Source organism: Lemur catta, chromosome 2, assembly GCF_020740605.2.
Source record: "Lemur catta isolate mLemCat1 chromosome 2, mLemCat1.pri, whole genome shotgun sequence".
NCBI classification, from domain to species: domain Eukaryota; kingdom Metazoa; phylum Chordata; class Mammalia; order Primates; family Lemuridae; genus Lemur; species Lemur catta.
This window is the reverse complement of record NC_059129.1, coordinates 136,155,621-136,169,347: the sequence shown is the minus strand read 5'-3', so window position 1 is coordinate 136,169,347 and position 13,727 is coordinate 136,155,621. Positions and strand designations below refer to the sequence as shown.

At 38.1% G+C, this 13,727-nt stretch overlaps 1 protein-coding gene across 3 annotated transcripts in view; it reads right to left on the bottom strand.

Moving 5' to 3' along the window:
* Positions 1–12,746, bottom strand: part of OPRM1 (opioid receptor mu 1) — a 47,690-nt gene extending 34,944 nt beyond the window's left edge. For all 3 annotated transcript variants that reach the window (XM_045544610.1, XM_045544609.1, XM_045544608.1), the window contains exon 1: positions 12,155–12,746. In XM_045544610.1, coding sequence (XP_045400566.1) covers positions 12,155–12,444 — 290 coding nt within the window. In that variant the 5' untranslated portion in view covers positions 12,445–12,746. The remainder of the gene's footprint in view (positions 1–12,154) is intronic.
* Between the last annotated feature and the right edge of the window lie 981 nt (positions 12,747–13,727).

Sequence of the window (13,727 nt, the reverse complement as noted above, 5' to 3'; positions counted from 1 at the left end):
TGATCAGAGGAAAATCATTTAGGCATGGATGAATGGGTACTGAATTCAAGATGTGGAGTCAGGTAGGAGGCAGATATCAGTGAGTCTTAAGGAAACCATTGAACAAAACCATGGACAAAAGACGAGGGATTACAAACATCCTAAAAACATCTTAGCCTACCCTAGTGCTCCTTCTTAACCAGCTAAGCAGTCTGAATTCTAAAGACTAAACTATAATATTTTTCAAAGCAACCTTTGAGAACTGCAGAAAACAAGTTTTTTTTTTTTTTTTAAAATGAGCAATTATGTAAGTCAGAGCAAAGAGGAAAAAAATATCAAAGCAATGAGCTTTTAAGTTTGAAATGGCATAAAGAGAGGTTGAGTGAAATGAAGCTGCCATTCACTGTCTGGGTGCACACAGGGGGTGCAGGCAGAGGTGCCTTTGAGGACAGATTTTATATTTGCCAAAAAGTTAATATGAATTTGCAGATGACAGTTTCAATTTTTCTGAAAGCTTCCAAATGATTGAAGATGAAAATACTGTGAGAAAGCCTAGAAAATTGCAGTGATTTAAGATAACCACAAAGTATATCCAAATGAGGAAAATTCTTCAGAAATGCTATTTTCTAAGCACTACTCCTTAATCACTGGCTAAGGGTGGTAATGAACATTGCTGATTGTTTGGGCCAAATGAAGAGTTGAGGGTTAGAGATGGGGGCCTGGAGTGAAATGGAGACAATCCTGCATGTGTCATTATTATAACCCAAGTTCAACATCGGTTGCAGAAATGCAATATCCTCTGTCATAACAAACTATGGCAACTGTTCTGGTTTGTGTTAGCTTCATATTTGTATTGCAATTTTCTGATGTTGATAAATACTTCAAGTTGGTATTAGGTTATGTTAACAAACTACTTTGTCTTCATCTATTAAACAACATGTAATCAAATTTTACAAAGAAGGGATATTTTCTTATTTCATGACCACTGCAAGAATATATATTTTATTTAGGATGCTGTATACCAGAGTTTGGCACACGACAACTTGTGGGCCAAATCCAGCCCACCGCTTCTGTCTATGGCTTGCTGGCTAAGAATGGTTTTACATTTTTAAATGGTTGATTAAAAAACAAAAACAATAAGGAAAATGATATTCTGAGACATTAAAACTATATGGAAATTCGAATTTCAGTGTCCACACAAAGTTTTACTGGAATGCAGTCATGTCTATTCATTTATCTGTTGTCTATGACTGCTGCTGGGCCACAGTGACAGACTTGAGTAGCTGTGATAGAGCTCATTTGGTGGCTAAAACATAAAATATTTACTTTCTAGGCCTTTGCAGGAAAGACTGAGCAAGGTGACCCCCTTTATCCAATGGGTATGAGTTATATGTGCATCTAAATGGAATAAAATGTGATGCGATTCTTATCTCAGAATCATTTAAATCTAAACTTTACATTGGCCAACAAAAGTGTTTTGGTATCAAATAGATTTTTATGTTCCATATCGAATCCCTAGTTTATTTGTGCATTCTCACCACTAAATTGTAGGCAGAGAGCCATTTTCAGCTTCTTATTAAAAACTAGAATAAGAATTCTGTGGCTTAAAAATTGCTCCACAGTTTGCTAAGCATAAGTATCAGGTAATTGTTGTAATTTTATAGCTATAGTGTAGTTACTATTTATTACCTAAAAGTTTTCTTTCTGTATTTTAGAGCTTTACTAAACATAAAAGCATAAGACTTAAGACAATCTAAACCAAATCCTAAATGGTAAGTATGACCCTGACATTCACACATGTATGTTGCATAGTCCCAATTTTATTTAAACTTCTATTTTTAGAAATATAAGGCAATCAATTTAGTTTTGAGAATTTTATTTCCACATACAAAATAAAATATGCTATGTATGTTTTTAGTTTGTGTGATGTGCTTGGGTATCTGGTGACTGATGAATGAATGATATGAGAATCCATTTCATTTTCAAACTAGTCCATCTGATTATAATAGATGATAACAAAGACATAGAACTTGTCTTCATGTCATGAACTTGCTGCCATAGTTAATATGGGACATAGCCTTCTGATTTTATTCTTTGGTTGTGTTTTTAAAATATTTCCTTGAAGGGCATTGTATACACATGAGAAAATATTCACATGTTACACATATGATAAAGAGCTGATAACTAGAATCTATATAGAACTCAGGAATATCAGCAAGAAAAGATCAAACAACCCTATCAAAAAGTGGACAAAGGACATGAACAGAAACTTTTCAAAGGAAGACAGATTAATGGCTAACAAATATATGAAAAAATGCTCAACATCTCTAATTATCAGGGAAATGCAAATCAAAACCACAATGAGATATCACTTAAAATTTGAGTTGCTCTGTGTACGAGTTCCCAGGTGAAGCCAAACAAGGCAATGCTCTGCCATCTTGTTTTAGCATGTACTGTGAAAAAGTGTCCTTTCTACAGTCTGTTTATGGCCTCGTTTCTCACAGTTCTGTATTTTTTGCTTGTGATTTCACTATTAAAAATGGCTCCATGAATAGTGCTGAAGTACTGTCTAGTGCCCCTAAGCTGAGAAGGTTGTGATGTGCCCGATGGAGAAAGGACTTGAGTTAGAGAAGCTTTCTGTTAACTGTGGGTTTAATGTTAATGAATCAACTATATATTAAATAAGGTACCTTTAAACAGAAACACATATAAATCAAGGTTATGTATTGATTCCTTGATGAAAATGTTGCAACCAGGGGCTCATAGGAACTTAGTCCCGTATTTCCCCTAGAAGCAAAGCTTCAGTACTCACTAATTCAGTGAGTGACCGTAGTCACAGTGATTTTATAAACCATAACTTCCATGAATAATGAAAATTATTAACTTTTAATTTTTTGACTTCTTTAAATTCTACCTTCTGAATTTCTAAGAGTAACAATCTATTCCCTATCCATACATATATAGACATGTATGTATGTATGTATGTATTTGAATTTACGATTTGCTAATACCAATCTATGTCACAGATCACTTTTCATGATTCAAGTGATAAAGGCCAAATAGGCATGAATAAAGCAATAAACTGAGGCAATTAGCTGAGTTAGATTTTACACCTGAGTAACTTGAGGTAAATTTGAATTGCTAAAAACTTTGAATTACACAGTAGTTTAAAGATGTATAGTTCTGTTGGTCAACTTTGAATATTGAATTTCTTACCTAAACACAAAAAGATAGAGTTCAAAGCTGCAAGGATTATCAAGTGACATTTTGTAAGACCGTGAGAAAATGCACAGATTTTTCACAATAGTGACATATATTTTGAGTTCACTGCAGGGCAATTGGTCATAGGAGTAATTTTTGGGGGAATTTAAAGAAGACTGGATTTAAGTTGAGACTTGTACAAGAGATAAACATAAAGCATATTGGAAGATAGTGAGTGAATCATGTGGGCTCAATTTATTTAAAATTTAATTTAAATTACACTAATATTTTTTAGTAAATATGAATGGTTACTATTTGAATCACTTTAGGACAGTGATCTGCCACCTTTTTGGCACCAAGGATCCGTTTCATGGAAGACAATTTTTCCATGGACTGGGGTGGGGGGGTGGTTTCTGAATGATTCAAACACATTACATTTATTGTGCAGTCAAGCCTCTCTGCTAATGATGATCCATATTCCCAGCCACTCCCCAGAGCTAGCATCACTGCCTCAGCTCCACCTCAGATCATTGGGCATTAGAGTCTCATAAGGAGCATGCAACCTAGGTCCCTCACACGCTCAGTTTACAGTAGGGTTCGAGTGACTATGAGAATCTAATACGGCAGCTGATCTGACAGAAGGCAGAGCTTATGTGGTGATGTGAGCAATGGGGAGCAGCTGTAAATACAGATGAAGCTTCGCTGGCTTGCCTGCCGTTTACCTCCTGCTATGTGGCCTAGTTCCTAACTGGTCGCAAACTGGTACTGATCTGCAGCCCAGGAGTTGGGGACGGCAGCTTTAAGACACCTACTGCTATAGACTGAACATGTTCTCCCCAAATTTGTATATGAAACCTAGTCTCCAATGTGATGGTATTTGGAGTGGGGCCTTTGGGAAGTGATTAGGTCATGAGGGCAGAGCCCTCATAAATGTGATTAGTGCCCTTATGAATGATGCCCTAGAGAGCTCCCCCTTGCCCTTTTTGTCTTATGAGGACACAGTGATATGATAGCTATTAACCAGGAAGTGGGCTCTCACCAGACACAGGATCTGCTGGTGCCTTGATCACGGACTTCCCAGCCTCCAGAATTGTGAGAAACAATTCCTGTTGTAAGCCACCCAGTCTATGGCATTCTGTTACAGTAGCCTGAATGTCTACTTATATACAATGCGTAAGTGAACATGTGGTTGAATTAAAACAAAAAACTGTACTTGACAATATTCTTGACTGGACAGAAACTTATATTCAGAATACACTGATCTCTCTCTCTCATTAGAACCCATGACAGATCCCATCATGTGTGAGGTTCCTGTCTACTGGTTTAAAAGGTTCATTTGATTTGATTTGGTGGAACCACTCTCTCTCTGCATCAGTTTTAGAATACAACATTCAGAATATAACTAATATGTGAAGGCAGCTATTAAAGCAATCTCTTAATTAAATAGGGAATGAAACAGAGAGAGAGAGAGAGATGTCCCTTCCCACCTTTTCCAATCATACTCTCATGCTTACCTGCATTCCTAACCCCTAAGGCGGCCTCCTTACTGAGGAGCATTTGGCAAGATCCTCCCAAGGAGCCTTTGCTGAGACCTCCTTGTCAGGAGTCCTTGAAGACACTTTTCTCCACTCTGACTCAGTGCTTTCCCACTCCTAGTTTTTCCTCATCCCTCCCCCAGGCAGGCAGGTCCACAAAACAGCAGGGCCTTTTGTTTGGGGCTCCCTGTGCAGTAAGAAGATGACCTCTATTCCCTCTCACATTCCTGCATCTGTGCTGAAACATGTAACCCTCACGTTTGTAATTGGTTACTATATGTTAGCACAGTAAATTGAGCTCTTACAGACCTATTGATATAGGCTTTTCTTAACAATTAAAAAGTCTTAAGAAAAATTCTAATTTTTCTAATTCTAATTTTACACTTGGTGGCTTCTGTGGGGAAAAAATGGAACATTGCAGGAGTGCACCTTTTTCTGTTTAACTTCTTGCTTATACTGTGGAAGTATGTGAATAAAGTCTTGACTGCTACTTTCACTTTCACTTAGCGTCTCCAACAGGACACCTGGCAGTTCAGCGCTCTCTCTCCCTGAGCCTCCTCCTTTCTGACAGCACCCATTTGAGCTTATGTAGAATCCAAAGGGCTGTGATGGAATTGGAACCAAGATTATTTAGTTTTGTAGATGATTACTCTTTTCCTCCAGATAGTATAGCTGAAAAAAACATGTGCTTAACAGTCATCAAAGTTGCCATAGTATATCTTAGTACTAGAAGGGACCTTAAGATTTTTAGTCCAATTCTCACATTTCACAGATAAGGAGAGTGAGGCACAGAGTGCTTTCACGTTGAGCCACAATTGACACGTGGGGTCCTGAGCCTAGGCAAAGTTTTCCTTCCATGCTATTCTTCCTTTCTGAATTTATATTTTGATTCAAGGACCTTCGGCCTGATCAACTGGTGGGGAAGGAGAAAAGGTTGTCTAAAGCAAGAAAGGATGGATAAGGAAGGGAGGTGCTTGGCAAGCTCACCATATGATGCTTCTTGCATATCATGTTTCTTGTACCTGATGTTTTAATTCACTTTTGAGGATCCTGAAATTTTCTTGAGCTTAATTATCACAAGATACTCTTAAAGTTATTATACAATTTGAAATAAATGGGGAAGGGAGTGGTAGGGTTTTTTTTTTTTTTTTGCAGCTTCAGATAATTTCTCAGAAGGCCCAGGAGATTTTAATTCCTTTACATATCACAGACCATAATGCTTCCATCACCCTGTGCTCAAGAAGAAGTAAACTGAACACTATACATGACTGTTGCCCACTCCCTCTCCACTCAGCAAAACTTACTGAAGCCTTTCCTGAATCCTGAAACAGAAACACAAATGGAAGGGAAAGCTTAGCTTATGAGCTCTCTTGGTAGTTCCAGTCGTGGCTACCTATTAGAATTTTTCTTAAGAATTTTTAATTGTTGAGAAAAATCTGTATCAATGGGTCTGTAAGAGCTCTGTTTCTTAAGCAGATTTTACTGTGCTAACATACAGTAACCAGTTACAAAATAACAGAAATGATGTTTAGCAGAGTCTGAGATAAGGACTTGTGTGCAGGTGAATCATTTTGATAAGTGGTTGCAGGGGATAGACGTGGGGAGCTAGGAAGAGTGAAACAGGGAAGAAGAAAACCCAAAATAAGACATATTTTTGAGATGGCCACAATGTGGGTGGTACCTTTGGATGTGCCTCATAGTTGGTGACTCAGAATCTTGTGCCTGAGGAGAGAGGGGAGCAAGGGAACCATCTGTCCCCAGGCTTCCATATCCCCCGTCAAGGGTTGTTCCTGGTCAAGGTGTTAACTTCCTTGGACTTCAGGTCCAGTAGTGCTGATGTGAGTGCTGGGCTGGTTTCTCTGGAAGGCAGTGACTCCAGTAAAGAAGCCCCAGGGCAGAAGGCAAGTGATATAGATGCAGCTAAGGTGAAGTGTTACCAGATTTTATCTGGGCGATGCTCACTGCCATAGCAAAGGCTGAGGTAGAAAGTGAGGTGGGCTATACGAATGGTCTGAAACAATATGAAAGCCATTGTTTTCAAATGTTGCCTCAGGGAGCCCCAGACATTCCATGAAGGTGCCTTGGGGACAGGGATGGAAAGTGGGTTAGGTGTGTAAGCTGAACAGTGCTTTTGGGCCACAACACATGATTAAGCCTGGACAGCTCTTGTTTGATCTGTTTTTTATGTCTTGGCTTCCACGTTCTTGAAATAAGTGTCTACATCTAAAAACAAGTTTGAAGATTGTTGTCACAAAGTCTTATTTCAGTTAAATTTACATTAAACTTTGTGAGGATTGAAGACTTGAATTCTCATATTTTAAAATTTCACACAACATTTAGTTTTGGTATTTATCACTAGTATACTTTAAAATGTCATGTTGTTTTATGTTATTTATCAAAATGAGTTTTTTTTCCTGCTGACTTTAAAAATTCTATTTCAACTACTACCTTAAATAGAATCCTAGAAGAAATATTTTCAACTTTTATGCACAAGGAAGGGGTCCTAAAAGCTGTTGAAAATCTTAAATATTGTCAGTAGCTATCATTTGAATACATTTTGACATAGTCAGAGACCAATTATTTTTATTTCCTTTTTAGAAGTAGAGAGATTATGCCTTGTTTAAATTTATTAAGAGATTTATTTTTTGCAGCAATAGCAAAATAATTTTTCCAAATATTAAAGTATTAATGAAAATATTAGATAGCTTGGGAAAACACTTGCAAAGAAATCTTTACAAATAATTTTTAGTACATATTTTTCTTAATCAGATCAGTTAAAAGTACTCTGGAGAGTTAATGGCCAGAATGTCTGTTAGTTTGTTTTCATGTTTGTTTTGTTTGACATCTAGTTTCTATCACTGACCTGCTGAAACTAGAGCAACTTGGGGTAAATAGTGAAATCATGTGTATAAACTTAAATGTGTAATATGATATAGATGATAAAAAGTTATAAGAACATATAAAAAACTAGTTTTTTGTGGAAGAACACATAGGTAGTAAAAGTTTAAAAATATGCACATGAATAATCACCACCAAATTCACTATAGTGGCAGTATCAGGGGAGAGAGGGTAACGAGAGCAGAGAGGAGACTTCAGCTATTTCAGATGTCTATCTAACTATCTATTCATCCATCTGTCTTCCATATATATGGAAGTATACGTATAAGTTATTAAAATTACATATTTTTAAAAAGAATTGTTATATAATTATACATGTTTATGTTGGAAATATTTTATAAAATATAAGATAGTTCATTCTTTCCAGGAAGAAAAGAGAGAAGAATATAGGAAACTCAGTAATTGATAACTCCATGCAAATGACAAAGATGCAGCTTATAACCAAAGAAAGTAAAAGCAATTTGGTGCATTCAGGAGACATAGAGGAAGAGGTGTTCTCTACAGACTTAGCACCTATATGGGAAATAGCAGTTGGAGTTCAGATTGTAATACATACCGGAAGCTCTCCATTACTAAATGAAGGGCATACAATTAAGTTGGTATTTTTTGGTGTAAACCAATATGTTAGGGACAAAATTTTATTTTGGAGTTTTTTTCCCCCTTTAAACCCATCTTCTATTTAGGATATTTTGTGGATTTTAAAAAAAGAAAGCATACTTTATTAATATTTAAGTTTTCTAAATAAATTATCTTTTTATTTTATGAAAATTACTAGTGACCATATTTAGTGACATGTGCATTCAAATTAATTCAAATATATATATGTATGCATGCATATACTCATATACACACATGTGTGTAAACACACATGCATATATCCTTAAACTAGATAAAAACATTATTATTCCTTAATTTCTCACAACTTAAGTATGAATTAAGTTTAAAAATTTGTATCAATACTTCTGCTCCAATCAAGTATGACTGATCTCTTTATAACTTAAAATTGAATCCAGTAGTAATTATATAGAACAAGCACAAGCTCATAGGATTTTTTTAAAATCAGAAATATATTTTAGGAAAAGAAATGACAATAACATCTTGCATTGATTTAAATGCTCTTCTCTGATAACTAGTCATATTGAGAATTTATCTAACCAAATTAAGAAATAATCTTAAAAACAAAAGCACTATTACTTGGGACTATTCACTGGAACTTTACTGGGAGGATGGATTACACAGCCTACAGAGATCTCAAGAGTTTCTAGCCCTCCACTTTTTCCACAGTATCTGAGTATCTGTATATACCATGTTCATAGCTACATGAACAAATCTTTTTGGGAAAAAACTCACAAAATAAACACATCTGGGACTATATTAGATTTTGCAGTATGGTTAATTCTATACTTCGGTCAAATATTTTTGATCAGTGAAACATCTCTGGTGACTGTAACTTTGTGTATTATTTTGATTTTTTTAAAAAAAATTCTTGACAATAATGTACTATTATACCATTTTGAACAATTGCTACTTTAAAAAACATTTTTATCATTATATTTTCAAAAATCTTTGTGGTAATTTTTATAATATTATTATTCTGCAAGCATTTTTTTTTCTTTAAAACCAAAAGAACTTTCAGGTGATGGTTACTGATAACGTTTCTATCATTTAACATATGGATTTTAAATCTTTAGATGATCTAACAGCATCACTTTTCCTCCCTTATATTCCTTAGAGCAGCACTGCATAAGAATCCCACTTGTTATACTGTTTAATGATGTTGATGAAGGGATGATGATGGTGGTGTTAGAAGACACAGAATAGAAAAGAATTAATCATGGCATCTGCATTTGTAGTTATTTTTGTTGTTGTTGTTGCCATAGTCATCTGAGCCTTATGATTCACTCAGTGTACTAAAACATTCTAATAAGTATTACCTGAAGAGAACCGTAACTGCATGATATTCAGTAGTATTTGTTGAATTTTAAATATTGTAAGGAAGTGAGCATTTCTCCTCAATACTTTTAACAGATGCAGCATTATATCCACCCTTTTAGCAGGGACAATAATATCCTTGAACTGATCATTTTATAGTTAAAACACCACAGCCTGGAGACAGTCAATTGTATATTCTCAGCTCTAAGACATGCTTTCTTCAATCCCCAGATGCTTTCCCTGTCATTTCATCTGTTACTGAACTGCCTATTTTTCTGTTTCACAACCACATTCCAAGAAGGTTATCTGACCTTGGAATTAAACACTCACCCAGCTACAGGTGGGTGTTTGAGGTGACCTTTCAAATAGTACTGCATTTTGTCAGAGCTTTCAGTACAGAGAATAAAGCATAATATCATGTTCTCAGTGAGACACAATGTTACCATCTTTCTCCAGGTCAAGAACAGGTCAAAGGTAATGCTTTTAAAACAACCTCACCCAACCAGATACCCCTTAAACACTGGAATAAGACCAATCTGCTTATTCCACAGCCAGTTGCTTCTTTAGTGGTTCTCACTTTATAGAAGAGCATAAACTAAAGGGGAGAAATATGAGGAAGGAAAATACCAAGGAGAAGCAATAAAGGGAATAAAAGATTATGTTTCAAGTGGCAGGATTTCTAGATTCTTTGGTAATTTCTGTTTTGTGCTTTTTTCCCTCTAGGATTCCATACATAAATTTGGGTGTAATTTGTTATTCCCACATTATCACTACTAAGTAACCCCCCTCTGACAGCCCAATAGTGTAATTAACTGAAATCATGATTTGCTGCCCTAATAAACAGACAATTCTGTTAGCTAAGAGAGACTCAGTGATACTGAACTAATGAACGATCTGTTCTTAGAGAAATAATTTATATTTTCTGTGCCTCAGTTTACTCACCTGGCATGGATAATCTCTAGAGTCAATTCTAACTTATGATTTTTTTTAGAAAAAATGAGCAAAATATTTTCCCTTTTGAAGGCAGGCCCTTAATTATGCTTTTTATATTGTCATAACTGCAGAATAAGACTTGGTTTTTATCTTTAATATGAATCTTTTTATTGAATTGCATAAAGTAAATGTTTTTAAAAATAAATTCTTCTGTTGATTCTCTTCCTGCATTTTTCCTTCTGTTGTTAGCCTTTTTCTCAATAGATGGTGCTCTTTTCTCAGAGACACTATTTATTCCTCACCAAAAGATCAGGGAAATTAGCTTTACTCTTTAACAATCATTAATTAAAGAAATCAGACATATAAGTAGAAAGAATCAATTCCAAGCAATTTGCAGCACCTTGGTAATAAAATCATAATGGTAAGAGTGATTGTTTAATGTTTCAAGAGCTCCACTGAAACCTGCAATACTGGCTGAATGGGTGAAGCAAATATTGTAACTAGCTATGAAAATGCCATGTTCTCTACATACATATAACCCCTGGTGGGAAGAAAAACTCAAATTAGGAGCCATTTTAAAGTGTTCAAGTATTTATCTTGTTTAACAAAATTGAATATATAGTATTCCACATTCACATACAGTATTTGAACATACACATCAACACCAGCCCAATCAATATCAATCTCAATTAATATTGAAAGCTTTCACACTCATTGCCAAATAAACCTGGAACATCTGGGTAAACAGTGGACTACAAACTCTTTTGAAATACTTTCACTTGATAAAGACACTTTCTTTTTGTTTAGAGCACCCATTAGAACCTCCTATATAATAGTTTCTAATGCAGGATTATAATGTTTTTGGTCACTCCTAGTTGGCTCCGACTTTTGGAGGCATTGAAAAACAGTTATGTCCTGCATCTCCTGAATCTTCCTACCTCTTCCAGATGCAATTTGTGACTTAGAAGATCTGCAGCTACCAAACTGCAAATTGGTCTAGGCAACACTAGGATAGTGTTTGTTACAACAAAGTGACGTTACCATGGAGAGATGCCAGGAAAACTTCCTCTAACTAGTGTGGCCTCAGGATGGAAGGAAGAGTGCAGCAAAGGCTACTACAAGGAAAGACAAGGGTTGGGGCTGTGGGACAGAGAAGTACCCCTAAACCAGTAAGAGTAGGAAAGTTGCCAAGGCTCGTGTCTTAAAACAACTGACAAGACTCGGCCCCTCAATTAGGGAAAACTAATTCCTCTCCCATTATTCACAACTAGTGTTCCCATAGCTTCTGCAGAGGGACAGACCGTGGGACTTTGCCAACAGCCCTCTTGGCTCAGCATACGGGAGAGCTCTGAGATAGAGCTTATCAGCTTATCTTTTTTCTTTCCTTCCTTTTTCCCCCCCCTTTTTTGCCAGACCTTTATGGCCTTTACCAAAGCAACGTCTCTGTTCCAGAAAATGTGGGTTCTTTCTTTATCCATGGAGGAAATAAATAGAAAAGTAGATTTCGCACATGAACAGCAATCACTCTGTCGGGGGAGGGGGGGGTTGCTGCCACAGTCTCCCCTGTTTACCGCCCCCCCCATCCTCCCGCCAAACACAGCCCCGGGGCTCAGGTGTCCCTTTGAACCCCCTTTAGCTGCTGAACTCTCCGCTCGGAGCCCTGGCGCTTTTCTTACCTGATGATCACATACATGACCAGGAAGTTTCCAAAGAGCCCCACCACGCACACGATGGAGTAGAGGGACATGATGGTGATGGCCGTGATCATAGAAGGACTGCCGGTCGGAGGACACAGGCTGTCGCCCCCGCCCAGCCCGGTGCGGTTCGGACCGCACGGGTCGGACACGTTGCTATCCCAGCGGGACGTGTTGACCCAGGAACCGGGGCCGGGTGCTGGGGAGCAACTCGAGGGCGCGAAGGGATCAGTGCAGTTGCCGGCGGTCGTGGGGACGGTGCTGCTGTCCATGGTGCTGACGGCCGGCTGGTGACCACGCTGGGAGGGAACGGGGAGCACCGGGGCTTTTTGGCTCCGCGCGCCCCGGCCGCTTCCTCTCGCCACCGCCGCGGCTCCTGCTACTTCTGGCAGAGACCAACCCCGGAGAGCCCGAGGGCAGCGTCAGGCGGAGGGACCGAGCCGAGCGGCTGACATGATCCTCTGCTTGGAGCCCCCTCCCCTCTCAGTAGTACACAGAGGCGCATCCCCAACCCCGCACCGCTGCGGGAGGGGCGGGGGGACAGGGCCTGCGGGATCCGAGGCTGGGAGGGAGGAGGAGAGAGAAGGGGCGGATTTTGCGCAAAGCGATCCACGGAGTCGGGCTCCTCACTGGGCACTCTCCTGTGCCAACACATCTAAGGAGGAGCGCTCTTCCGTGCAAGCACATCTGAGGAAGTTGCAAAGGAGGGGTGGGGAGAGAGACAGAGTTTGGGCAGCAGTAAAAAACAAGAAAGGGGGCTAACATCATTTCATTTTTCCAGCGCCCTTCACTCTTTGCAATCTGACCGGAAAGGCATTGGCTTAATGCAACCCCTACACCCCTAACCCCTACTGCCTACTGCGATTATTTGGGGGTAGGGCACACACAATCCTCTTTTGTGGTTCTTCCTACCTCAGTTGCTCACATCGGAGAAAAGACAATCATGTTTTTCAAATTTCCAGACCTACAAACCTGTCTGAAACAAGAGTGATCCTTTTTATTTTTCTGAAAAAGAAATGAGAAACAAATAAACTTTTGTGGAGAAAACCTGTTCCCCATTTTCCCCAATCTCTTGTAGAGTAGAAGCTCTGTTCGCATCTGATTTTGTCCTAGTGGGGAAGAGGCACAAAACCACAGAAATCAGTAGGTTGTGGCATTCAGTAAAGTCAACTGAAGATAATGTTGATCCCGCCACATCTTAAATTTCATATATCTGTTTGGAATTTTTATACTTTTTATCTCTAGACTTCCTAGATAGACACACGCTTCTGAGGAGAAGACTGTTAAAACCAAATAAAATTTGCATTATTTCAGTTTGTTTTCAAGTGGAGAAATTCCAGGAGGAGCCACATAGATGTGTGGAATTGGAGTGGCCTACAACAAGGTCCTTGAGGAACATTGATACATTTTTAAATTTTATACCTCACATCTAAGTCCACAAGTGCTTCTGTTTTAGAAATAAATTTGTAAATATAACAGGAATGAGGTATCTTTTGGTGAAGTTAACAATAATTCTGAAGTAATTCTCATTTCTTTTCCGGTATGTATTGTACAT